Source organism: Ochotona princeps, chromosome 5 (assembly GCF_030435755.1).
Source record: "Ochotona princeps isolate mOchPri1 chromosome 5, mOchPri1.hap1, whole genome shotgun sequence".
In the NCBI taxonomy this organism is placed as follows: Eukaryota; Metazoa; Chordata; class Mammalia; order Lagomorpha; family Ochotonidae; genus Ochotona; species Ochotona princeps.
The window spans coordinates 107,928,872-107,955,825 of NC_080836.1; the positions used below are offsets into that span (position 1 = coordinate 107,928,872).

General features: G+C 57.5%; 1 protein-coding gene across 1 annotated transcript; it reads right to left on the reverse strand.

The window, feature by feature from the left end:
- Positions 1–1,287: 1,287 nt before the first annotated feature.
- On the reverse strand, positions 1,288–25,558 carry PASK (PAS domain containing serine/threonine kinase). The gene is made up of 17 exons (XM_058664312.1): positions 25,364–25,558; positions 22,467–22,699; positions 21,866–22,036; positions 20,752–20,892; positions 20,176–20,310; positions 18,447–18,695; positions 16,914–17,082; positions 16,166–16,319; positions 11,312–12,900; positions 8,384–8,565; positions 7,997–8,164; positions 5,913–6,038; positions 5,700–5,834; positions 5,236–5,435; positions 4,087–4,220; positions 1,963–2,109; positions 1,288–1,613 (listed from the first exon to the last, which is right to left on the reverse strand). The coding sequence occupies exons 1-17, from the start codon at positions 25,536–25,538 to the stop codon at positions 1,483–1,485; spliced, it is 4,239 nt and encodes a 1,412-aa protein (XP_058520295.1). The 5' UTR covers positions 25,539–25,558; the 3' UTR covers positions 1,288–1,482.
- Positions 25,559–26,954: the final 1,396 nt, after the last annotated feature.

The window sequence follows — 26,954 nt, forward strand, 5'->3', positions numbered from 1 at the left end:
TGCTGATAACGTCTTGGAAAATGGGCCTTTAACAACTCATGCTGCCCTCTTTGACCACAGAATGTTTGCACTAACATTTGTAAAGGGTGCTTTGACTAATCTGGGGTTGTTAGGCCCAGGATTGTGGTGGGAAGCTGTATTTAAGGTTGTCTATGATCTTTAGGTTTTTCCTTCTGTGATGCATTTTCTCCTTTGGCGGAAAAGATAAAGTTGTAAGATGAGGAAGGTAGTAGGACTGTTCCTCACTGACATTATCTATTATCTATTGAGAACTCCCTGACTGCAGGGTCAGAATGGATAACATCTTGCCTTAAGGTGAAACAAATGGCAGAATTATCTTTGGAAACATCCACTTGATCATGGGTGGTCTATGTCCTGAAATCCTAGGGGTCCATCTTTTCTCTTTATCTCCACACACCCTTCTCTAACCTCCAGCACAAATACATAAACACCCATATATACAAATACATACCCACATACCCTTATGCATACCTCCCACACATATACATGGACAAATATATATATAAACATACCCAATATATACCCTCACACACACACACACACACACGGAAGTCACTCCTGGCAGCAACATGATGCAAGCCAACAGCTTGCCAGCCCTGATGGGTGCAGATGCAGGCAGCTCCTGGGGGCCTGAGCAGGAGTTCAGGAAGCTGCAGGTGCAGGCAGCTCCCGGGAACCTGGGCAGGAGTTCAGGAAGCTGCGGGTGCAGTCTGGCTGTTCATGGGAAGGGCAGGGTGTTGGTTTCTGTATTCACCCCATTGTCCCACGCTTGCCCACTGCAGCCCTTGAACACACATGATGAATAGAAGCTGGTGGCCAGACTGGAGCAGCAGCACTGAGGCGGACCTGAGCGGACACAGGCAGGGGGTGCTGGCTGTGGGAGTGTGCGGAGACCAGCAGCAGAGCCCTGAGAAGTGGACCTGGGGCCCGCAAGCTATGTACAGAGGAGGGAACAATGCCTGGGCACCCCAGGAGGCTGTGGGCTAGACAAGGGGGACAGCCCAGCGTGAAGCATGGAAACCGGGAGCCTAGCATGGCGAGTCGCAACCCAAGCCAGGGTAATGGGCGCCGCCTTGTAGAAACCACTGGAGGAACAGAGGCCATCAGGCTCACCAGTGCCACCCAGAAGAGGCCCAGGTGAGCATGTGGCCCGTGTGAGCACATGCGCAGGCAGACACGGAAGCCGTAAACCCTCCTCACACCCATCACAGGGTCAAGTGCCAAAGCCCTTTCAATCGCAGAAAAGAATCAGACACCACACGCCTGTTACAGATTATGGGAAACAATCCGAGTGGGTTTTATGCACCTTAAACACTGCAGCACCCACCACACTGGCACACAGGCTGTGGAAGGTTGTTATTTTAAAGATCTCCAACTCTGGAGAAATAACTTGCTCCCGATGCAAGGGGCCCGGGAACCAGAAGCTTGTCTGAGAGGAGCAGCAGGCCGCTCTTGGGGTGCTCAGCGAGGTGGGGTGGTGGCCAAGGGCTGGCCACTGGGAGCCTCCCCCATGGCAGCGGGGGCAGTGGGCACTGGCCCCACCTCACTCTGGCTCCTGCTCTCTGGACTTCCAGGCGACAGGACTCCATTTCCTGAGGATAGAAGCAGTGGCGTCATGTGGCCACAGCACAAGGCCCTCCGCAACCAGGCAGCTCTGTGGGAATGCAGGTCCTGTTGGGGTGCTAAGGGACCCCACACCCAGGGCCCGTAACATTGCACCCAGCAATCATCCAGCTCATGGCCCCCCAGATCTGGAGCGCCAAGACTGAGCCAGCTCAGAGCAGCGCCTGCAGCCACCTTACACACAGACACTACGGGCACTGGGCTCACTGCCAGGCCCCACGCTCTGAACCCAGTGGTGGCCAGAAGGGATGGCTGAAGGCAGCCCAGTCACACAGGCCCGGGCCAGCAAGGCAGCGTGGCACCACAGGGAGGGCTCACCTGGCTTGTTCAGGTGACATACTTCTTCCCAGGTGTAGTCTGTGAGGTTCACTGGCTGTGTCACCCATGGGTCTGTCACCAGCTTCTCCAAGGTGGTGCGCCGCTGGGGGACAGGCTGCAGCAGCCCCGACACAAGGTTCATGAGCTCTGGAGACAGAAAAGCAAGCCGCTTGCTGGAACCCCTTCCCTTAAGGGGGAGGGGAGGCGGCCCCAGCCAGTGTGCAGCTTCCTCAGCAGGGTCACCTTTAGGCCCACCAGGGGAGGACTGCAGGAACCCGGAGTGACAGGGAGGAGAGCAGGTGAATAGGGACGTTTCTGGGTCAGCCTCTGGGGAGAGCCAGTAAGGTCACTGGCCATGAGCCTGCAGTCAAGGCCCTCTCCTGTAAGCTGAGCCTCTGCCTGCAGCACCAGAACGCCACATGTGTGCAGGTTTGAGTCCCGACTGCTCCACTTCCCATCCAGCTCTCTGCCTGTGACGTGGGAAAGCAGTTAAGGATGGCCCAATGCCTTGGGACCCTGCACACGAGGGAGACCTGGAAGGGCTCAGCTCCAGCTGTCCCAACCATCTGGGAGTAAACAAACAGAAGCAAGATTTGTCTTGTCTGGAACATCTGAAGCCAGAAGCTCCTGGCTCCTGGCTTTGGACAGGCTCAGCTCTGACCATTGCAACCATTTGGAGAGTTAACAAGTGGATGGAAAACCTTCTTTTTGTTTCTCCTCCTCTGTAAATCTATCTTTCCTATATAAATGACTAAATCTTAAAAAGGAAAAAGGGGCCCAGCACAGTAGCCTAGTGGCTAAAGTCCTCGCCCTGAACACGCTCCAGAATCCCATATGGGTGTAGGTTCTAATCCCGGCAGCTCCACTTCCCATCCAGCTCCCTGCTTGTGGTCTGAGAAAGCAGCAGAGGACGGCCCAAAGCCTTGGGACCCTGCACCCACATGGGAGACCCAGAATAGGCTCCAGGTTCCTGCCTTCAGATTGGCTCAGTTCCAGCCACTGCAGCTGCTTGGGAAGAGAATCATCAGATGGAAGATCTTCCTCTCTGTATATCTGACTTCGCAATAAAATAAATAAATCTTAAAAAAAAAAAAAAGAGGGAGCTGAGCTGTGTCGTGGCAGCCTTTGGGGGTGCAATGGGTGCTGTAGAGTGAGGGTCCCAGGGACCCAGAGTTCCAGGGCATGGTGTGAAAAGGCCAGGCCCTTGGGAGTAGCCAGGATCAGATGAGGCCATGCAGGTGGGTCAAGAGACGAGGAAGCAACCACATGAGGGCCCAATGAGGAATGCCCATCAGAGGGCAGGGACAAAGGCTTCCTTCCCTCATGGCCCTTGACCGCCAGTCGGCAGGAACACAAGCTGGGCGATGGCTCTGGCTACAGGCACCCAGCCTGCACCAGGCATGACAGAGCACGAGGCTTCTAACTAGCCAAGAACCAGGGTACAGCTGCATGTGTGGGCACTGGTGCCCACCTGGCAAGGTTGAGAACGGCTGGTGACTGGGCCCACCAGTGAGCTGTGCCCACTGAGCCCCTGCCTCTGGTTGACATAGCCTCCCTCCTGGCCAACTGCAGGAGCTCCAGCGATCAGGTACTCCCACCTGTGGGCCCCCGTGATGTGCATGACCTAGAGCCCAGGCTGAGGCCACCTAATGCTAGCATCTGTTATTGACAGAGGCCGCTAACACCCAATGCTAACAAAAACAAAGTCCTCACAGTGCCTGTCCTCAGTGTCTGTCCTGTTTGTCCACAGTGTGTCCTTAGTGTGTTCTCAGTCCTCACAGTGTGTCCTCACTGTGTCAGTCCTCAGTGTCCTCACAGTGTGAGTCCTCTCAGTGTGTCCGTCCTCACAGTGCCTGTCCTCAGTGTCCTCAGTGTGTCCTCACAGTGTGTCCTCACTGTGTCAGTCCTCAGTGTCCTCACAGTGTGAGTCCTCTCAGTGTGTTCGTCCTCACAGTGCCTGTCCTCAGCGTCCTCACAGTGTGAGTCCTCACGTCAATTATCACGTGTCTATCAGAATGCTGGTCACCATGATGTCCTTGATCCCAGTATCAGCCATCATTGTTTCTTAGAACCACACCCACTCCTCTATATGTTCTGATCAAGGCCCTGAGGAACAGTACGTACCCTGGGACACCAGGTAGGGAGGGTTGATAGCTGCTTCCATGGTCTCCTCCACTTCACAGAAGGGGTTCTCCTCAAAGATCAGCGTGTACAGTGTGACCCCCAGAGACCACATCTCCAGTTCAGGCCCACGGTAGCTGTGGGGGAGGAGACCACATCACAGTTTGTTGGCTCTGAACACGCAGGCAGGTTCTAGAAACGTCTGTGTTCCCACTGCATCTGCCATGGATACTAAGGGGCTGGCCATCCAGGAAGGACAAATGCTGCCTGGCATGGAAAGGACTAGAGTGGCCGGGCTGTTGGGGACTCAGCTTTCTGTGGTCTCTCCCTCTGACTGAACCACAACTTGGCCTGAGCTGATGCAGAGGTGGGTGCTGGACACTTCTCCTGGCCCAAGGGCAGACAGAGAAGCAATGACCAAAGAAATAATCCCACCAGCAGCTGAGTCTGCCAAGCCCAGATCCAACCAAGGCTGAGCGACCCCAGGCCTGCCCCTAGGACTGGTGTGAGTGGCCCCAGCCCCAGAGCCCCTAGAACCCAGTGAGTGACCCCAGCCCCTCATCCCTCAAGACCCAGTGAGTGACCCAAGCACCCTATCCCCCAGGACCACAGTGAGTGACTGCAACCCCCATCCCCCCGGACCACAGTGAGTGACTGCAACCCCTGTCCCCCTGGACTACAGTGAGTGACCCCAGTCCCTCGTCCCCCAGGACCCAGTGAGTGACTCTAGTCCCTCATTCCCCAGGACCAGTGAATGACCCCAGCTCTCCCATTCCCTAGGACCACATTGAGTGACCGCAGCCCCCATCCCCCAGAACCCAGTGCGTGACCCCAGCTCCTCATCCCTCAGGACCCAATGAGTGACCTCAGCCCCCTGTCTCCCAGGACCAGTGACCCCAGCCTACCATCTCCCAGGATCAGATTGTTCCCAAGCACTGAACATAAGCAAAAATAAGGAAATGACAGAAGGGAACCTGTACCCACTGCTCGGCTTCCCTGGGCCATAGTACTTGGCCTGTTTGTGTGTACACTTACTTTCTAGAACATTCTCTTTTGTCATTCAGCACCCCAGACACAAAGTACCACAGGCTGACGCCATGTGCCCACCAATATCCAACAGCCTTGGGTCTTGTGCCCATGGCTGATACGTACGGGTTGCCCATGAGCACCTCAGGCGCACAGTATTCAATTGTGCCGCAGAACGTGTAGAAGAGCTTGCCCGTCTCCAGGTAGGCAGCCGAACCAAAGTCAATCAGCTTAATGGTGAAGTCTTCAGCTATCACGATGTTCTCGTCCTTGATGTCACGGTGAATGACGCTCTGGGAGCGCAGGTAGCCCACAGCCGACACCAGCTGCGAGGGGCCCCGGGAGACATATCAGCATGGAGAACAGACTGGCCAGAGACACAGGAAAACCACACAGGGAGCGAGGAGTGGCCTCAGGGCCACAGGCTGACCCAGTAAGCTGAGATGTATGCAGAGGAGAGACAGAAAGATCTTCCATCCACTGGCTCTCTCCCCAAATGGATACAACAGCTGGAGCCAAGAGCCAGGAGCCTCCTTCCTGCTCCCCAGCTGTCTCACACTCACTTGCAGTGCCCCCTTCCCCACGCTCACTTGGCGGAAGATGTAGCTGGCCAGGGGCTCATCCAGGCTGGGGTGGTGGTCGATGAAGGCAAAGAGGTCCAGGCCAGAGCCATGCTTCTCCATCACAAGCTGGAAAAAGCCCTGGTTTTCAAACACGTCCAATACCTGGAAAGGACAGCCCCGTCAGCTGTGCCTTGAGCCCACCTCCACGGCAAGCCGATGGGTGTGGGCAGAGCCACCCACCTTGATGATGTTGGCATGCTCCACACGTGACAAGATGGCAATCTCCAGAGTCACTCTGCCGAGTTTGGGGTCCTCCACCCAGCAATCCTCCAACACCTTCTCCTTCTTAATAAACTTCACCACCACCTGGGAGCAGAGCACAGGGAAGGCCTAGCTGGGGCCTATGGGAGTACATTGCAGGCCGAGGCTATGCTCACTCCCTAAAGCCAGGGACTTAAAACAGCAAAATCCTGCAGCACAAGGAAACAGAAGGATGCCGGAAGCTGCCAGGAAGCACCTGTCCATGCCGGAAGGCAGACAAGTGGGGGAAGAGGACCAGGAGGAGCAGGGAGGCACACTCCCACAGACATGCCCAAGGACAGTACAGCAGCAGTTGGACAGGAACACAAAGTCATGTCCACCACAGGCACCTCCGGCAGACCTGGAGGCAGTGGGAAGAGCTCAGCAAGACGGGGACACAGGTCAGTCCAGAGCGCCAGAGCAGTGAGCATCACAGCAAGACGACACACGGATCCTGGCAAATATTCTCCACATTTCACTAATCTGACAGGCAAAGAGAGCCCCCACCCACAGATCCATGCCTCCAAGGCCACAATGGCCACGGCGGAGTCCACAGTGATGCCAGGAGCTGGGAACTCATCTAGGCCTCTGGTGGCCACAGCAACTCAGGTGCTTCAGCAAAACACTTACCCACCTGACAGAATCTTCTAAGGGCAAAGACAAAAAACAATCCAGAAACAAGAAATAAAATGTCATGCTGCTAGTGGCAAAAAAAAAAAAAAAAAAAAAAAAAAAAAAAAAAAAAAAAATTCTAAAAAGACAGAAGGCAATGTTGTAGTGGCACGACCTCCGATTCTAGCAGCCACGTGGGCACCAGTTTAAATTGTCTGCCCCACTTCCTATCCAGCCCCCTGCTAATGCGCCTGGGAAAGCAGCAGAGGCTGGTCCAAAGCCTTGGAACCCTGCACTCCCTGAAGTGGCTGCTGGCCTTGGATCAGCTCAGCTCTAGCCATTGCACCCATTTAGGGAGTGAACCAGCAGATGGAAGATCTTTCTGTCTGTCCTCTCTATAAATCTGATCCACCTTTACGGTAAAAATAATATAATTGTAATAATAAAAAATTAAATAATTATGATTTGAAACATTAGCAAATCAAATTGAGCAAAGCCTTAAAAGGAAGTTGTAACCTAAAGAGGGGCTTATTGTGTGAGAAAGTCGGTTCATGTCTGACACACCCTAACAGGGACACCACGCACACATGTGAGAAAGCCAGCTCATGCCAGCTACATGCCTACACAGGACACTACACATGTGTGAGAAAGCTGGTTCATGTAAGTCACATGCCTACAGAGAATATTACATACACATGTGCGAGAAAGCTGGTTCGTGCCAGCCATATGCCAACAGGAGACACCACACACACGTGTGAGAAAGCTGGTTTGTGTCTGACACACCCTAACAGGGACACCACGCACACGTGTGAGAAAGCTAGCTCCTGCCAGCCACACGCCTACAGAGGACACTACATACACACGTGTGAGAAAGCTGGTTCATGTCAGCCACACACCTGCACAGGACACTACACACACGTGAGAAAGCTGGTTCATGTCAGCCATATGCCAACAGAGGACAGCACATACACGTGTGCCAGCCCAACAGAAGACACCAGCAGGATGAAACAGTCACAGCAGGACAGAGGGACGCCTCACTGCGGGGGGACGAAGGATGGGCTAAAATCCCAAGATGCCAACAAAGGGACAGGCAAATGTGCCCAGACCCAGGTGGGTCCCAACCACACTGCAGAGCCCAGGCACATCTGGGCACATGCCAAGGTATTACCACAACAGTCCCCACATCCCAAGACACCAACAGGACATGGGAGGAAGGGACCCTGAAGTCTCACGTAATTTGTGAGAACAGATTAAAACCAGATGTGGGTCAAATGCAGCTCTCAAAAGCTGGAGCGCTGGGCTGAGTCCTCAGTGCCCTCCCTGAGCCAGCCCCCTTCACAGGGGCAGACCCAGAGCCATGGGTGTGGACAGAGGTGGCCACGGGCGGGGGCAGCCCCGCCTCTTGTCAGTACCTCCTTGTTGTGCTCCCTGCTCACTGCCGTCCACACAAAGCCAAAGGCGCCGCTGCCCAGGGGACTCAGGGTGCTGTATTTGTGGGCATACTCGCCCTCGCAGGCCGCCAGCCCCTCCAGTGACACAGACCTGGGCGAATCTTCAAACCACGGCTTGGACCTGAGCACCTGTGGGGCACAGTGAGGTCTGAGGGGTCCCAGGCAGCTCCCACTGCCCAGGCCAGGACCCTGCCTGGGCACTCTGGCGGCCCCATGTGCATGGGTGGTCATGTGTACATAGGTCATATGCAGAACTGAGATTCTGCATGGGGACATCGGAAGCCAGAGGAAGTGAGGACACCAGCCGGAGGGCTCAGCCCACAAAGCAGCTGGACTCCAGGCACCTACCTCCCCGCGGCTGGAGCCCAGGAGCTCGGGCACAGAGTGGGTAGAGCTGTGCGAGCTGGCCAGGAGCAGGCGGGTCCTGGTGGCAGAGTCCTGGCGGCTGTGCAGGAGGTCCTTCACCAGCCAGCAGCAGAACAGGGTGGCCGAACCCTGCAGCTCCACCCGCTTCACCTGGAACTGGACACCTAGAGGGCCAGGGCGGGAGGCAGCAAGGCCAGACGGCTGCAGGGCAGCTCCCAGCACCCAGGGTGGTCCTGCAGGCCTGCACGCCCCACCCCTCCATGAGCAGGGAAGTGACACAGCCGCACGCTGCAGTCACACGTAGCCATAGCACTGTGGGGTTGTTCTTTCTTTTCCTTTCTTTTTTAAAGATTTACTCTTATTTAAAGGTAGATTTGCAGAGAGAAGTCTTCCATCCATTGATTCACTCCCCAGTTGGCCTCAACATCTGGAATTGGGACAGTCCAAAGCCAGGAGCCAGGAGCTACTTCCAGGTCTCCCATGTGGGTGCAGGGGTCCAAGCACTTGGGCTATCCTTTGCTGTTGGAGTCCATGCAGTAGGTGTGTATAACACGAAGGTGTGAAGAGAACAGCTCCCTGACTGGCAGGGCCCGGGGAGCTACCAGCTGCTTAGCAGGGCTAAGTGGATTCATCTCTGACCACCTTGACGCAGTTTTCACTCCCCTTCGCATGGGCACTCAACCACCCCACTAAGAATTTTGTAATCTATTGAGGCATTGTCTGCCCCTGTGAGATGGCTTTTACAACCAACATGAGCTTAAGAGTTAGTGTTACTGAGGATGTCCTGGTGAGTGGGCCTTTAACTACACACAGGAGTATAATTAAGTCTGTGCTGTTTACCCATTGCCATAAAATCTGGCCCAGATATTTAGCATGCTTTCTGGGGAATGGCTTGATAAGAGGAACCCTAAAAGTTATCCTGTTACTGTGACCCTAAAGGTCATTCTGCTATGACAAAGAATATAGTTACTGTGACCCTGAAGGCCATCCTGCTATGACGAAGAATATAGCTACTGTAACCCTGAAGCCTATCCTGCTAAGGCAAAAAATATAGTTACTGTGGTCTTAAAGGTTAGCCTGTCCTTGCAATTCTTTAGAATATAGAAAACGCAGTTGCTTTAGTTGTTTTCATAAGTTTTTAGCTAGAGGAAATACAGGGTGATTTCACTAATATCATAAAGATATATTTTTGATTACTGTTTGATCACTTATGAAGTTGTAGAGCCTACAGTTGTAGAGGAATGTAATGTTTATAACCTTTTGTCTTAGATCTTCATGTTTTTTCTCTCTTGATGTATTTCTCCCATTTAGTGATAGATAACTTGAATAAGAATTGTATTAGGAGTGTATTACTGTATAAGATGTGTTGTCTACTGAGAAACTCTTGGTTGCAACGTTGGAATGGATAATGCCTTGTCTAATACTGAAACAATTTGTAGAATTGTCTTTGGAAACACTCACTCATCCATTGTAGAGTTGAAACTTAAATAGAGTAACTTAGCTCACTGCTAACTGCAATTCTTTCCGCCGTTATTTCCCTTGCTTTAACAAACTGTGTGAGCTTACAGACCTAATGGCCAACTAATGTCAATAACCCCGATCCCCATAGACCAAGGCCCCAGACCTTTTAACTCATACAAGATAGGGGTCTGGTTGACACAGGCGGCGCCTAGGTTATAGTCCAGACCTGAGGAGAGCAGATGAAGACTGGCAAGCCAAGATAAGCAAGGAATATGGAATCCTTCCTCAATCATTTCTCAAGAAGTTGTAAATTGTGCCCCCCTGAAGCTATGTCAATATGCCCCTAAGAAAAAACTTTGTACTGCTTCTGTATAAATAAAGCGGACAGCTTTCTCGCTTTGTCCACTACGATCAAGGAATCTGGTGGTCCGTCTCCTTTCCTTCTCTTCACGCCTCATCCACGCTCCCTTCCCGAGCTCCGAACCTCGGCCGGAGCTGGACTCCGGCACTTTGCCCCCTCCCAGGCACATAAGCAGGGAGCTGGACCAAAAGTGTGCCCATATGCGATGCCAGTGCCACAGGTAGGTTTGGCCTACACAGCACCAGCTCCGAGCCCTGATGAGAAGGCACGGCTGCACAGCCTCCTGGCCATGCACCCAAACACCCTGACCTTCTACAAGAGGGGGAGTTCACTGCCAACTTATTTTCTTCTTGTTCATATTTTCCAATATAAGATACTTGTTATATAATGTTTTGAACATTACACTACAAACTCAGCAATGTAGAAACGACTGGGTTGGCACTGTGGTGAAGTGGGTTAAACCACTCAGCCAGCAGTGGTGACAAGAGTATCTCAGAGCAGAGAGGCAGTTCAGGTCTGATCCTGCTAACGTGCCTGGGGAGCAGCGAAGGGTGCTCAAGTGCTTGGCCCTGCCACCCACCTGGGGCACCCAGAGGAGCTCCTGGAGCTCAGCAGAAGGTGCCCTGGCTGTGGTCACTGGGGGAGTGAACCAGTGGATGGAAGATTCTGTGTGTGTGTCTACTACTTTGCCTTTTCAATAAATAAATCTTAAACAAAAAAGGGAGGATAAAGAAATGAACTGGCAACATAATGTGGAAGTAAAGGAGAAAAGTCAGGCAGATCCAGCAGCCTGGTAGCGGATATAGAAAGGTAGCCCAAGCCAGCCCCTCGGGGGGACCCCCAACACTGTGCCCACTGCACTGCCCTCGTGGAGCCCAGTGGCTCTCAGGTGCCAAGGAGGTGTGGGGACCTGGGGTGGTAATGGCATCTGTCACTGCCCCTTTCACCCTGGGCCATCCAACAGCACATGGTATCCATCCAAGTGTGGACAGGGACAGGCCCTGGCAGCATGCCCTGTGCCCTGGCTGCACTGGCTGTGGGACAGGGTGCCCCCCAGGCAGGCTAACCCAGCCCCAGCCACCACGTACTAAGCTGCATGCCGTCTCGGTGGTAGCAGCTCCCCGAGTAGGTGCCCTCCTGGATTTGCCGGCCCAGGCAGGCAGCCCCGGGCGTCACGGGCGTGGAGGTAACCTGGGCGCTCAGGCTCGGTGTCTCTGCTGCCCGGTGCGCATCCTCAGGTCTGGCGATTGATGCAGGAAGGAGGCTGCTGGCGCTCTCACTGTCATTCACTTTGCAGGGCTCAGGGGACACCGCAGACACCCCCGAGGGCTCTGTCCGGCACCTGTCCCGGAACTGCCGGCCCTCACCAAGTCTGAAGCAGGTGCCGGACAGGAGCAGCAGCTCTCTGTCTTCCAGAACGTCCGCCCTGCACCTGGGGAGGCCCCCAACACCCAGGTCGGAGCCCACCGCGGAGGGGCAGGGAGACGCCAGAGGCTCAGAGGCTGCACAGGAACAAGCCGAGGACATTCGGTCCATCTGCGCACCGAAAAAACCCTCTCGGAGATCCCAGGAGGAGGAGTGCACGCTGGTCTCAAGGACACCCGGCAGGTCTGTAGCCAAGGTGTAGCGGGCCGAGGAGCTGTCTGCACGGCTGTGCGCATCCCAGCCTCCCAGACGGCAATGTGACAAGGGCAGGGGGAAGGTGGGATGCTCTGAAGGTGCTAGAGAGAGCCGCTCCTTGATCAAGCTGGTCTGCAGCTCCTCCCGGTCGTTCTGCAACCCCAGCCACAGCTCATCCTGAACGGGAGTCCCGGGAGAGACACTCGCCATCCCTGAGGGGCTGGGCTGCCGTAGGGCCCACTCACTCAAGAAGCCGCAGTGGTGAGTGGGGATAGTGCCCCCTGCTGGTTGCCCTGCAGCATGGTGCTCAGGCCTGGTGATATTCACCAGAGAGCCTTCTGGACGTGGGCCACATGCCTGGACATCACCGCTCCACTGCTCAGCTGCAAGCATGGTTTCGGAACTGTCACAGGAAGTGAGTGGGTTTATATCTGCTGGATCAGGCCCACTTTCTCCCAGAAGGGTCTGCTTGGGTCCCTCCACTCCTGCCTCAGCTTCTCTCCCCACGGCTGGGGTCTGCAGGTCCTTGGGTGATGACTCATCACAGGGAGGTGGGGGGCTTCCCCCTGGGACTCCCTGCAGGTCCTTGGGCGATGACCCATCACAGGGGGATGGTGGGCTTCCTTCTTGGAGATTCTGTTGGTCTTTAGGTGACGACTCACCAGAGGGAGGTGGTGGGCTTTCCCCTGGGATGCTCTGCAGGTCCTCAGATGACAACCCATCACCACAGGATGATGGGCTTTCCCCTGGCACACTCTGCAGGTCCTCGGGTGATGACCCATCACAGGGGGGTGGTGGGCTTCCCCCTGGGACACTCTGAAGCTCCTTGGGTGAAGACCCATCACAAGGGGGTGGTGGGCCTCCCCCTGGGGCACTCTGCAAGTCCTCAGGCAATGACCCATCTCCAGAGGACGGTGGACTTCCTTCGAGATTCTGCTGGTACTTGGGTGATGGCTGACCACCAGAAGGTGCTGGGCCTCTCCCTGAGGGATGCTTATCTGCAGACACATACTGTTCAGTGGGGGCCACAAGGCTGTCTCCTGGCATGTTGTCCACTCTGAGGACAGCAACATTGAGAACATGACCGCAGGGGGGAAGATCACATCAGTATGAATTCTCCTACTATCACAAAGGAGCACAAGGAGCTGAACAACCAATTGAAGACAAGACAGAGCTCAAGTTCTGTAACCGGTCAGCAGGTGAAACAGCTGCTCTCGGACACTCCCCAGGTACAGCCACTCTGAGCAGGGCCTGCCAGGAGCAGGTGTCAGGCCCGTCTGTGGAGACTAGGTGACAATGTCGGCACCCCACACCGCAGTGCCCCCGGGTCATCTCCTAGCCCTGGATTGTAACCCTGAAGGCAGCGGTGACAGCCCTGGGGGCTAGGCCCCTGCACTGCGTGGGAGCCTGGGGAAAGCTCCTGTCCCTGGCCCATTCTGGATGCTCCAGCCATGCGCGTGAACCATGGACAGGACAGCTTCCCGTCTCCATTTCTCTTTCGCACACTGTCTTTCAAATCAACATTAAAAATAAATTTAAAAAAAAATGTTCCCCAGGGCCTGGCATGGTGGCCTAGCGGCTAAAGTCTTCTCCTTAAATGCACCGGAATCCCATATGGGCACCGGTTCTAATCCCGGCAGCTCCACTTCCCATCCAGCTCCCTGCTTGTGGCCTGGGAAAGCAGTCGAGGACGGCCCAAAGCCTTGGGACCCTGCGCCCGCGTGGGAGACCTGGAGGAGGTTCCTGGCTCCTGGCTTCAGATTGGCTCAGCACCGGCCATTGTGGTCACTCGGGGAGTGAATCATTGGACGGAGGATCTTTCTCTCTGTCTCTCCTCCTCTCTATATATCTGACTTTGCAATAAAAATAAATAAATCTTTAAAAAAAATGTCCCCCAGCTGTAGGCAAATGCCTAGGTTGCCTTATACCTAGGCAAGTGTTACACAACTGGGAGAAAAGCAGCTGATAGCTGGTGGGCATTCTGGGCCTGGTTCATGCCAAATTTGGGTTGACTATACCAGTGTGCCAGCACAGCTGCCTATTATGTTTTGTTATTATTATTATTATTCTAACATACGTGAGGGGAGACACTAGCAGGCCAGCCAATGGGGCCTGGGGACCCACACGAAAGTGTGTCTGAAACCCAGATCAGTGCACCACACTGCTGGAGGACTGGGCTTGGGGGCTTGAGCACTCGCAGGCACAGGGGGCTGTGGACTGGGCTTGGGGGCTTGAGCACTCGCAGGCACAGGGGGCTGTGGACTGGGCTTGGGGGCCCGAGCACTCGCAGGCACAGGGGGCTGTGGACTGGGCTTGGGGGCCCGAGCACTCGCAGGCACAGGGGGCTGTGGACTGCTCAAGTAAAGGGCTATAAGGATGTATGGGAGGGAGGACCACTGAGGGAGAACAGTACAGGTGAGGAAGACTTCTAGGGGAGTTCCACCGGCTGGGTTATTGCCCCTGCAGGTAAAGCAGGGAAACCGGAGGTCCTTTTAAGACCAAGCCATCAAAACACCTGTCCACATGAGAGACCTGAACTGGACTTGGTATCAACCACCACCCACCAGTGCACACAAAAGCCATGGCAGGGGCAGCCTGGAGGGCTATACCACAGTACCCACCAATGAGTTTCAGAACAGGGGATGGGTCACAAGGCTGGGCCATGACACTAGCCAGCTCCTGGGAGAACTGGGTGTGGGAGCAGATTCTAGGAGATATGTGGGTCACCTCTGAGGGAATACAGTACCCACCGGCTTGCTCAAGAGCTGGGGGCGGTGACGGACCAAGCTAGGGACTCACCAACACTCACGGAAACTAGGATTGGGAAGAGACCAAGAGGCCAAGCTGCAGCACCCTCAGGTGCACCCAAGAACTGGGTGTGGGAGTGCCGGGCCGCAATATCCACCAGCACACAAGTGCCAAGACTAGCGAGCCGACTATGTCAGGTAAGGATCTAGTGCCTGTTGGCAAGTGTGAGATCTGGGTCTGGGAGTGAGTCTGGTGGGGACCTTGGGAAACTCCCCTTGTGGGTTGTAGCTCTCGTTGACTCATGTGCTGTCAGCAAACCCCGTCAGGTTAGACCGCAGTACCATTTGGAAAGTGCAAGACGCAAGAGTGGAAGTGGGCCCAGAAGGGAAACTGTGGGCACTCTCCTGATGAGCTGCAGCATTCACTGGCAAGCATGAGAACCAGTGCTGGGGAAGGGCCTGGCTGGACAGACAGTGGAACCCACTGGCATGAGTGTGGACTATTTAGTGGGGTCAGTGCAGGAGCAGAGGCTGGGGAGCAGGCCTGGCAGACGTTACTGGCACTCTTTCCGACTAGGCTGCAGTTCCCACTGGTATGTGAGGGCTGAGTGTGTGTGACTGAGCTGGGCTGGGCAGCAGCATCTGTTGGTTTGCATATGAGTGGGGCGGGAGACAACTGATCGGGTGACCGCAACTACCAGCATGTGTGTAGGCTGATGCGGGTGATGGACTGAGCCGGAGTCCACTGGCTGGATTCCTGTGTGTACAGGAATCAGGTCTGGGGTCACCACAGGTGAAGTTTCTTTGGGGACCCCCTCAACCGGACCAACCACTGAACTCAAAACTCCAACCAGAGGGAAAATCGCAAGGTCTGTGGTCTGACCAGGCCTCCTTGCTCCTGAAGCCTGTGTGGTGGACGGCATGCCCAGATGCACATGGGGGACATGGCCCTGTGGCCTAGAGAGGATGTCTAGTATCATGGCAGAGGAAGGAGGGCAGAATCGGACAGCTCTCCCAGCCAAGCTGTGATGCATCTGGGCAAGTGGAGACTCTAAGGTGGACTGTGGAAGCCAGTGGACCTGGGAGTAATGACTTCACCAGCATCTCAGAACTACTGAAATCACTTGAGCAGAACCCTCAGAATCAACAGCCCTAGAACATCCAGTGCCTGGCCCCCAGCCCGGTACTGATGGGGCTGGGCTGTTGGGAACGGCCCTCTCCCATTCTCTCCTCTCTTCCCCCAAATACAAGAAGAAAAAATCAGAAGTAGTTGTCTCATTCATTCTCCCTCCTTGACCCTTGCCACCCTAATCAGTGGTCCATATGGGCACGCATCCTTCTCAACTACATAAACATCAGCAACAATAAATCATGAAAAATCAATAAATAAATGCCATGTAAAGCCCCATAGCGTACACTAATATCCACTCAGCAGCTGAAGTGAGACACCAGCAATCTAGGAACAGAGCTTGCTGTGGGTGTGCAGCTGCCAGCACTGCCACTGTGTCACCAAGCACACACTCGGCCCACCCACCGTGACACCACAACCCTGCAGCCCTCTACACTTGAACTTACCTGGTAGGCGACCGAGGGAGAAGGGCTGGCAGGCACTGGCCTCCGGAATCCAGAGGGTCCTTGGCCTCAGGAGAGCTGGCCTGGCCGTCCCTCAGCCTCAGAGGCTCATCTTGGGGCAGAACACAGTCAGCAGGTGGCACATCAACTCTCGGGCCTACACCAACATCACAGAGTGTTCTGTGAGGCTCGCCCGACACACTGGAGCGCCCCCCCGACCCCCGAGACCCGGGAGATCACTTCATTCAGGCTTCCTGGGCCCACAGGGTTTGGGACGGATCCACCCAATGTCCAGCCCCATCCTCAAGGAATGGATCCTGCAGAGCTGCATGTGTACAGGAGAGTGGAGAGCACAGCCAACATACTGGCCACAGTGACAGCCGTGGACACCACCCCATCAGCCAGCTTACAGCTTACAGCTCAGGGCAGGAACGTGCCCGCAGTGCCGACTGCATTGGCAACAACCGTGGACACCGCAGCGTGGGCTGTCACACAACTGCTCATGGCAGGAACGTGTCTGCAGCTGGGTGAAGCCACACATATTTGTGTAAAAGCACATGACTGTCACTGCCAAATGCTTCTGGCCATGGCCTCAGGGTCTCCTGCTGCTCTGGGGACAGGCAGGTGGGAAGGCAGGGAGGGCATGGGGGGGGCAGGAAGCAGCTGCCAGCCACCAGCCGTCCAGCCGTGAGCCTCCGCAACTTGTTTGGCTCCTTCCCTGATGCGTGCGGACAAAGAAGCCACGTCTTACCCTGCGCTTTGCTGGCCGGGTCCCAGGCTGGCCAGGGATCTGAGTGTGTCTCCCGGGGTCCACCATCGCTGCTGAGCTCTAGGCACTTGGCCAGGTCTGGCAGCCGCACAGAGCTGTCACAGGCAAGGTCCATGTACTGGTAGAAACCAGGAATCAGGAAAGTGATGTTCTACAACACAAAGCAGCCGGGTTTCAGCACCACACTGGGCACCACTCTGCCCTCCTGGGCAGCGGCCCCATACTCTGGCCAACTCCCCATGACTGCTCCAGGCCTGCCAGGTGCCACACAAACGCTGCTATGGATGCACCTTTCCGGAGGCCCTCCGGCCGCTAACTTCTCCCGACCCAGCTCACCGTGCCCCACAGCTGATAGTGGCAGTGACCTGCTCCCAGCCCAGGAGTTGCCCAACAGACTGGGTCCCAAGCCAGTGTGGGACAGGCCTCTGGTGTGTGTATGACAGGCAGGGAGGTGGGGAACAGGGTGAAAGGACGCAGTGCCCGTCACGTTCTGGGGCAGACCTTGTCCAGCAGCCATGCTGAGGACTTGGATCTGCTTTGGCTGAAATAAGTGTCACTTAATGACGCTCAGTATCTCCGTCAAGGACAGGGCGCTCTTTTCAGAGCCCCAGGGGAGGGTCGGAAGTTCTGCTCGGGGCCAGCATAGTGCAGTAGCAGGCATCCTCATGAGAACTGGTTCAAGTCCCAGTGGCTCTTCTTCCCACCCAGCTCCCTGCTAACATGCCTGAAAAAGCAGCAGATGATGGACCAGGGTCTTGGGCCCCTGAACCTGCATGCAAGACCCAGGAGAGTTCCTGGCTTCAGCCTAGTCCAGCTCTGCTTGTTGCTGCCATTTGGGAAGAAACCAGTGGATGGAAGATGTGTCTCTCCCTCTCTCTCTAACTCTTCCTTTCAAATAAAACAAATTTTACCAAAAAAAAAAAATGTCTGTCTGTCCCAGGACTGGTGCCCCCAGTGCAGAGCCAGCCTGCAGAGCCCACCAAGGGTCTGGGTGTAGGACTGCACAGGCTGAGGCACTGAGCAAGTCCAGGCCCCTAGAGGCTGCACATCAGTCTTCCCACCCCTTCCCGGTGACCCCGATGCCATCTACAGAACACCACAACAGGCAAGCTACAGAAGCCTCTGGAATCCCCCCGGGTCTGAGTACCCTGTGCCACATGTGGGACCCCGGCCACCAGCTCGGTAGGCGAGACCAGGAGCAGAGGGGGTCGGAGAACCAGGATGAGACTAGACACGCCATTCGGGTGGTCCCATGCACTACGTGTGGATTTGCTGCAGTGACAAATGATGGGATGGCTCGTGTGGTGTCAGTGAGCAAGCACAGGGCGCTCTGAGCGCCAGCAGCCTGGTCCTGGGCCCCGAGGATGGCCACACATGTGAACGACTGTGGCAGCACCCACCACACTGGCTACCAACAAGCCTCCACCCCAGGCGGTGGGTTGGCGCCACTGGGACTGTGGGGCAAGTGCTGTGGCAGCTGTCCTGCAGGGGCCCCTTCCACTCCCGGGAACCCACCTTGCCTAGCAGCTCGGCCTTTCCATAACCAAACAGCATGAGAGCAAAGCTGTGGTTGACGCCATAGATGGTACCATCAGGCTGCAGGGTGATGAGGCCGCTGATGGTGCAGAAGACCCAGATGGAGGCCGAATAACCCCCCTCAGGGGCAGCCAAGCCCTCACCGGGGACTTTCGACCGCAGCTTCAGACTCAGCGGGAAGGTGGTGCCGTCCTGGGCTCTGCCAACAGACCTCTGGAGCCTGAGACTCTGCAAGGAGAGCATGGCATTGAGGGTCGGGTAGCGCCAAGTCCCTGGGCATGTACAAGGCCATCCTCCACCCACACTGCTGCCTGAGCATAGCACACACAGGGGTGCCACAGAGGAGCCAGGTGCCAGCTGCATATGGGACAGGAGTGACTGACACCCCAGTCATGGGGTTTGTGTCAGCCTGCTCACTCACTGGGTTACCTTGCCGTTGTCCGTGGGGCACACTCCAGCTCTGCGCCAGAGCCCCTTGCCCACTCCTCTCCCTGCAGCCTTGGTGCAGTGGCTATGACCTCTGGGTGACCTTCTGCCCTTGCCCACACAGCCCCCCACATCACTCCTTCTGTGGTAACTGCATGGGGGGAACCCCGCTCCCCAGCCACAACCTGAACACCAACTGAGGCTCCTTGCCTTTCTCCTTTGCAGACAGCACGTTGGAGCCAGGCCTCGGGTCCAGGCCTGCAGGACAGTGGGGGGGGGACACCCCTGCAGGCAGCTGGCAACTCAGCAGCCTACTCTATAACACACCCTGGTCAGAGGAGCACTTGAGACTCCAGGCTCCCTGGAGCAAGGCTGCAAGCCATGAGCCAGCTCCCTGACTCTCACACGACCCTGCAAGGAGTGAGGGGCCTGGGCCCTTGCTGCTGGCGCATACTGACTCCAACTACTTCCAAAGTAGGCAGGCAGCACAAGCCTGGCCAGCTCTCACGGCACTGAGGGGGACATGCCCCTCACGGGAGACACACGCCTGCTCGGGGGACATGCCCACTCACATGGGACACACCCCTCATGTGTGACACACACCTGACCAGAGAACACGCTCACTCATGTTGACACACACCAGACTGGAGGACATGCCCCCTCATGTGTGACACACGCCTGGCCAGAGGACATGCCCCCTCATGTGTGATACATGCCTGGCCAGGGGGCACACCCCCTCATGTGTGACGCACACATGGCCAGAGTACATGCTCCCTCATGCTCGTGGCACACACACGCCTGGCGGGGGAACACGCCCCTCATGCTTGTGGCACACACACATGCCTGGTAGGGGAACATGCCAGAGACCTGCTTGCACTCATACACAGCAGCTGTGCCCAATAGGTGCTGCCAGCTGTGGGCTCAGTGGCTTCAGAACGGCACAGGACACAGACAGACGACAGTGGGTGCAGGGGAGCCAATTCCAATGGGGCCAGAGGCCAAAGTGGCATTACAGAGGCCTCCCACAGGTGTGGGATGGGACAGTGTACTCTGTGTAAAGGCCACACATGATAGGAGATGGGGTCCCTGGGAGACTGAGCCCACACCCTGGAGGCCCTGAATGCACAGCTGCTCCCCCACCCCATCCATCACTCTCTCTACTCTTCACTGCAGGATGGTCAGCTGGGAAACCAGGTGGGCTCTGGTCTCAGGCCACCACTGGGCTCGAAGGCCCCGGACCTGCTCTCCACGGTGGATCTGCATCTGTCGTCGGGGGTCCTACCTGGGGGACACGCTGGCCGGGGGGAGGGAGCTGCACGGATGGAATCAGGTCTGTGAGGCGCTGCCCGACCACATCCTCCACAGATGCAAAGCCGTGCAGATGCGCAAAGAGGCAGTCACAGGCCGTGATGGTGCCCTGGGGAGAAGCCAGGGCTGTAGGTGTGGGCTGGAGGCCTGGGCACCCAGCCTACACCCTCCAATCACAAGCCCTGGCAAGACCTCCTCGGCAGTGGCACCACAGGTGCTCACACAAACTTCCCCAAAACATGGCGCCCTCCTCAGACAGTTGCACCTCTGCCAGTTCCCTAGAGGCTCAGGACCCAACAGCTGCAACCCTCCACAGCCCCACTTCCACCCCAAGGGCTCCACGCACACTTCCTTCTGACAACCTGGACACAGGTAGGGAACCTGAGGCAGGGAAGACCAGGTCCTGTATCCAAATACTCATGATGGTAGGGTGTGCTCCCAGCAGACCCCCCATCCTCTCCTCACTCCTCCCCAAGGCCGACCCCCACCCGTTCCTCACTCCTCAGGCACAGAGAGGACGGTACTGGCAGACTGGATGCTGCAGACTCACATCATTCTGGAAGGAGACCCAGGCTGAGACCCTCTCCACAGGCTCCAGGACCACCACACAGCACAGCCTGTGCTCCTGTTGCACCTTCTTCATCCACACAGACACGGCTATCTTCTCTCCACTGTGGCTGACAATGTCCACCTGCGACACAAGCAGCCTGGCACCAGTGCATCCAGCCCACCAGCCAGGCAACGCCTGCTGCTGAAGGGCTGCGGAGGGGGCACCTGCCAGCTCCACAGCTGTGCTCACTGCCTTCCACTTCAGAGACCACCCAGGTGGACAAGGGCTCTGACACCCTAACCCTGGAGCAGATGTTTCCTAAGAGAGTGGGGTCTTTTTGTCCTCAGAGAAAAGAGCTGGTTCCACCATTCCTCTCCTTTCTCTGACATTGGTTTGTTAACTTGAAAGGCAGAGGGACACAGATAGCTCATCATTGGCTCCCTCACTCCCCAGTCACCCGCCATAGTTAGCACAGGGCCAGGCTACGCTGGGCGCCCCGAACTCCACCCGGGGCTCCAGGGTGAGTGGCAGGCAGCCAAGCACTGATGCCAAGGACGTGAGCAGGATACAGAAGAGAAGCAGAGAGAGGCCAGGAGCCAACCCAGGCATGCCGATGGGGACTGTAGTCTCCCAAGAGGCCCATCTGAACCAGGAGCTTCGGGAGCCACCTACCCCCAGGCTCCTTCCCGCCACGGGCCAGCCCTGTGCAGGGGACTCTGTGCCCAGCAAAAAGTGGCCAGGGTAGGTCACACACGAGCCGCCCGTGTGCCATCAGTAAGGACAGGGATACCATCTCATCCCTCATGGTCACGGCAAGCCTGCAGACCCAACAGAGAAGCTGAGAGCACCCAGCAGCCACTGTCCCTCCCTACCTCACCTCTGCCAAGGTGGGAAGCCAAAGCTCCGGGGCACCATGCCATTCCTGCCCCAATGCCAGGCCCAGGGCCCCAGCCCGCAATATGACTCACCACGGTGCCAGGCACCACAGCCACACGGTCATCAGCCGCTGTGCTTCCCTCCCTCACCCCTGCCAAGGGGGGACACTAAAGTGCTGGGCTTCATGCTGTTCCCGCCCCAATACCAGCCCCAAGCCCTAGTCCACAACATGACTCACCACGGTGCCAGACACCACAGCCACACGGCCATCGGCCTCCACGTGCTCCTCGCTGAGGGCTTCAAGCACATGGGAATCCGACTTGAGGAAGAACTGTGTGAGCCTCTGGCCGATCAGGTCATGGCTGCTGTACCCCAGGAGGCTGCAAGCTTTGTCGTTGGCAACCAGGATCTGAGGAGAGGGGTGGCAGAGGGGACACAGGAGCCACAAACTCCTGACTAGAGCTGGGTAGAGGCAGCCATGGGCCCAGCCTGCAACCATGCCCACACCTGGCGTCACATCTGCCACCCCACGCACACACGCACGCACAGGCACTGCTGACTGCAAACCCTCCAGAATTAGGTAGCCAGGCCCGCTGAGACGCTGTGCCCTGCTCCTGCCCGGTCTGAGCCCAGGAGTGGGCCCACACAGGTGCGTCCTATAGCTGCTGTCCACACTTCCTCCCCTGGCTGAGCTCCTCACTCCCTGGAAGTCTCTGTCCCTCAAGTCACTGCACCCACACATTCGCGGGAGCACCTAACTGCACTGAAAGCACACCCACCCTTCCACTCCAGGCTGGGGCCCAGTACGAACTCCAGCTCCGCTTCAAGCACGCAAGTACCTCTGTGGTCTTGGCATCCACGGTGAAGACCGCCTTGTTGGGGTTGCACAAGGGGGCAGGTAGCAGGGCCGTGGGCCAGCCGGCCGAGAAACCTCGCAGCAGGGAGCAGCAGGACGCACTGCTGCAGGAGCCTGGCCGGTCAGCGTACTCGGGCGTCAGCGGGCAGTGCAGTTTGCTGGTGCAGATGTTCTGAGCGGCCAGCGACGAGAGGCAGTAGGAGCTCCACCTGTCCTCTACAGGGATGGAGAGGGACTTATTGCTCGGTCACCTGCAGGGCCACTGTCCCATCCCAGAACCCAGGGACCGGTCACAGCCTCCAGGGCCTCGACAGCCCAGAGCAGCATCCCTCAAATGTTGTGTCTGCATCCGCTCGAGGCCCACCAACCAGGAGCTCTGGCTAAGAATCTCTCTCTAGGGCCAGCGCTTGGTGCAGCAGGTAAAGGTGCCCCTGCAACGCCAGTAGCCCATGTGAGCAGGGGCTCAGGCCCCAGTTCCTTGCTGATGCACCTGGGAGAGCAGCAGAAGACAGCCCACGGGCTTGGGTCCATCACTCATGTGGAGGATCCAGACGGAGCACCTGACTTTGGCCGGACCCCGGCATGGCCATCGCAGTCATTTGGAGTGAGCCAACAGATGCATGGTAAACCGATCCTTCTCTCTCCCTCCCTCCAACTCCACATTTCCAAGACGCCACGGCTGTCATTCATCCTGGCAAGCACTTCAGGATCCAATGGTTCCCTGCTGCCCTCCCTCCACCTTGGCCCACACCCGCTCCTCCTCTGCCAAAATTCATCCCACCCTCTGAAGATGCTGAGCTGCTGCGGATTCCCCAGGGACACCTCTGCCCTGCCTGCCCTCTGGGCTCGGCACACACAACTCTACTTGCTTGGCCCTGTTAACCCAGGTGGCATTTCTTCAAGCGACCCCAGAGCTGCAAGTCCTCAAACCTAACCAGCCTCCACTGCAGCCTCCAGTATACCCCTTTGCTCCTAGTCAGCTGCCAGGGAGACGCCTCTAAGTCAACAGTCAGCAACGCCCTGCTGAGCACCTGCCAAACTTCCAGGAAAACCTCTGGCTCCTCCTCAGGTCCCCCACCCCTCCCAGGCCCCTGGCCCCTCCCCAGACACCTCATCCCTCCCCAGGCCCCTGGCTCCTCCTCAGACACCTCACCCCTCCCCAGGCCCCTGGCCCCTCCTCAGACACCTCATCCCTCCCCAGGCGCCTGGCTCCTCCTCAGACACCTCACCCCTCCCCAGGCCCCTGGCCCCTCCTCAGACACCTCACCCCTCCCCAGGCCCCTGGCTCCTCCTCAGGCCCCCCATCCCTCCCCAAGCCCCTGGCCCCTCCTCAGACACCTCAACCCTGCCCAGGCCCCTGGCCCCTCCTCAGACACCTCACCCCTCCCCAGGCCCCTGGCTCCTCCTCAGGTCCCCCACCCCTCCCAGGTCCCTGGCCCCTCCTCAGACACCTCATCCCTCCCCAGGCCCCTGGCCCCTCCTCAGACACCTCACCCCTCCCCAGGCCCCTGACTCCTCCTCAGGTCCCCCACCCCTCCCCAGGCCCCTGGCTCCTCCTCAGACACCTCACCCCTCCCCAGGCCCCTGACTCCTCCTCAGACACCTCACCCCTCCCCAGGCCCCTCGCTCCTCCTCAGACACCTCACCCCTCCCCAGGCCTCTGGCTCCTCCTCAGGTCCCCCACCCCTCCTAGGCCCCTGGCCCCTCCTCAGACACCTCACCCCTCCCCAGGCCCCTGACTCCTCCTCAGACACCTCACCCCTCCCCAGGCCCCTGACTCCTCCTCAGACACCTCACCCCTCCCCAGGCCCCTTGGCTCCTCCTCAGACACCTCACCCCTTCCCAGGCCCCTGGCCCCTCCTCAGACACCTCACCCCTCCCCAGGCCCCTGGCTCCTCCTCAGACACCTCACCCCTCCCCAGGCCCCTGGCTCCTCCTCAGACACCTCACCCCTCCCCAGGCCCCTGGCTCCTCCTCAGGCCCCCCACCCCTCCCCAGGCCCCTGGCCCCTCCTCAGACACCTCACCCCTCCCCAGGCCCCTGGCTCCTCCTCAGACACCTCATCCCTCCCCAGGCCCCTGGCCCCTCCTCAGCCCCCTGTGTCCTCTTCAGGTCCCCCTACTCCTCCCCAATTCCCACAACTCCTCCTCAGGTCCCCCACTGCTCCTCAGGTCTCCCAGTTCCTCCACCCCCTCCATGGGATCCACTTTTCTACATCCCAGGGCACCAGCTGTGCTCGACACCTTCCCCCAACCCGGCCTGTCCTGCTGCAGGGTCCCTCTGTGGTCCCAAAGGCTCGACCCTCCCTCAGGAAGCAAGGCACTGTCCTCCTTTGGCTTCGCCTCCATTGGTCCCAACAGCTTTATGGGTGCCTGTGGCCCCGGCCCTACCTGCCTAGCACCCACCCCTGTGCAACTGGTGGCCCTCAAGCTGGTCTCTGGCAATGGACATTGCCCTGGGAAGGGGCTGGTCCCTGCATCTGTGTGCAGGACCTGTAGGGTCACGGCGCATCCATGGCACCTGTGACACAGCCCAGTGCTGGATAGTACAGGAAGTTCTGCTCTCACTGGACACTGCAGAGGGGAGGCAACTGCTGCAGCCACTAGGAATGTGGGGGTGGCCCGCAGGTTCCCATTAGAATGGCTGGGCACAGGCTGTGGGCATGGGATACCAAGTGACCCGCTGTCTGCACCGCCAGCCCGTGCAGGTGAGGGAGTGTGGAGGTGAGTGCTCAAGGAGGTGAGGGTATATGGAGGTGAGACCCCGTAGAGATGAGACCCCATGGAGGTGAGGGCAGATGTTGGTGAAGCCCCGTCGAGGTGACGGTCCATGCAGGTGAGGGCGCATGGAGGTGAGACCCTGTGGAGGTGTGGGCCATACCCGAGAGTGCCATCCTGCTCTGGCACAGCTTAGACAGCCCGTTCTTTCTGCTCGGGTGTCTATGGGCCCAGGAGGGTGGTCGGATGGACTCCATTGCGCTTGGCACCGGCATGGGGAGGCTTCCAGACAGGCATCTCCGGTCCTCTTGGAAGGCCACCAAGCCTCTGTCCTCCATGGGAGAGGGTGGCAGAAGTGTCCAATGGTGTCTGTAAGGCAAGGGGCCAGAGCTTCAGCCAGTGCCGGACCCCTGCCGGGGGTAGCACAGCTCCATCAGACCCCTGCCTGAGGTGGGCACTGCAGCATCAGACCCTCCACCCCCTCCCCGAGGTGGCACAGCAGTGTCAGACCCTCCAGCCCGCTCCCTGAGGTGGCACAGCAACGTCAGACCCCCCACCCCCACCCCAGGTGGCACAGCTCCGTCAGACCCCTCCCCGAGGTGGCACAGCTCTGTCAGATCCCCACTTGGGGCAGCACTGCTGTCATACCCTCCCTAACCGCCCCCAGGACAGGAGGCTGGGGAGGCGGCAGTGGGAGCAGCAGCGGAGGACGGGGATGGAGAGTGGGAGGCACGCACAGAGACTCCCAGGCCTGCATGCCCACCAGGGCCAGGGGAACCCACTCCCCTGTATTTGTGGGTGCCACTGCCCAGAGTACCTGCAGAGGCATCCAAGACATGCAGGCCACGCCCAGAGTCTGCATGCCCAGGACACGGACCGGCCTAAAACCAGAAATTAAAACCAATGCAGAGAGCGCCTGCACCGCAGGACAGCCATAGTCCTATCCCAGGAGACATGCCTGCAAACTGTGGGTGGTGCAGACAGCCCCACCCCTTACAGGCTACACTGGGAACACAGGGCACACGCCCCAAACTGGTCTCAGCCCAGATCCACAAAGAACAAAAGAAAAGTCCACGACTGGCAGGAACAGCGTGCCAAGCCTACACCACACCCTTCTCTAGAAGAGCATGCGGGAGTCTTTTCTTAAGACTTATTTATTTTTGGGCCCTGCGGCGTGGCCTAGCAGCTGAAGTCCTCGCCTTGAACGCCCGGGATCCCATATGGGCGCCGGTTCTAATGCCAGCAGCTCCATTTCCCATCCAGCTCCCTGCTTGTGGCCTGGGAAAGCAGTCAAGGATGGCCCAAAGCATGGGGACCCTGCACACGCGTGGGAGACCTGGAAGAGGTTCCTGGTTCCCGGCTTCGGATTGGCTCAGCACCGGCCGTTGCGGCTCAGTTGGGGAGTGAATCATCGGAAGGAAGATCTTCCTCTCTGTCTCTCCTCCTCTCTGTATATCCGACTTTGTAATGAAAATAAATAAATCTTTAAAAAAAAAAGATTTATTTATTTTTATTGGAAAGGCAGATGTCCCCAGCGCGCCAGCCCCAGGAGGGCCTCTGACAGCGAGCTGGGGCTGGCTGGCTTCCCAGCACCAGAGCGCCTGACTTCTCACAGGCGTCACGGTACTCAATGCTCACTAGAGAGGGGTCAGGGCCTGGTTTTTTGCCCTTCCCTTCCTAGGCGGACATGGGACATCATGTCCAAAGCTCCACTGGTGCTGGCAGAGATACCCTGCCAGGCACAAGTGACCCCA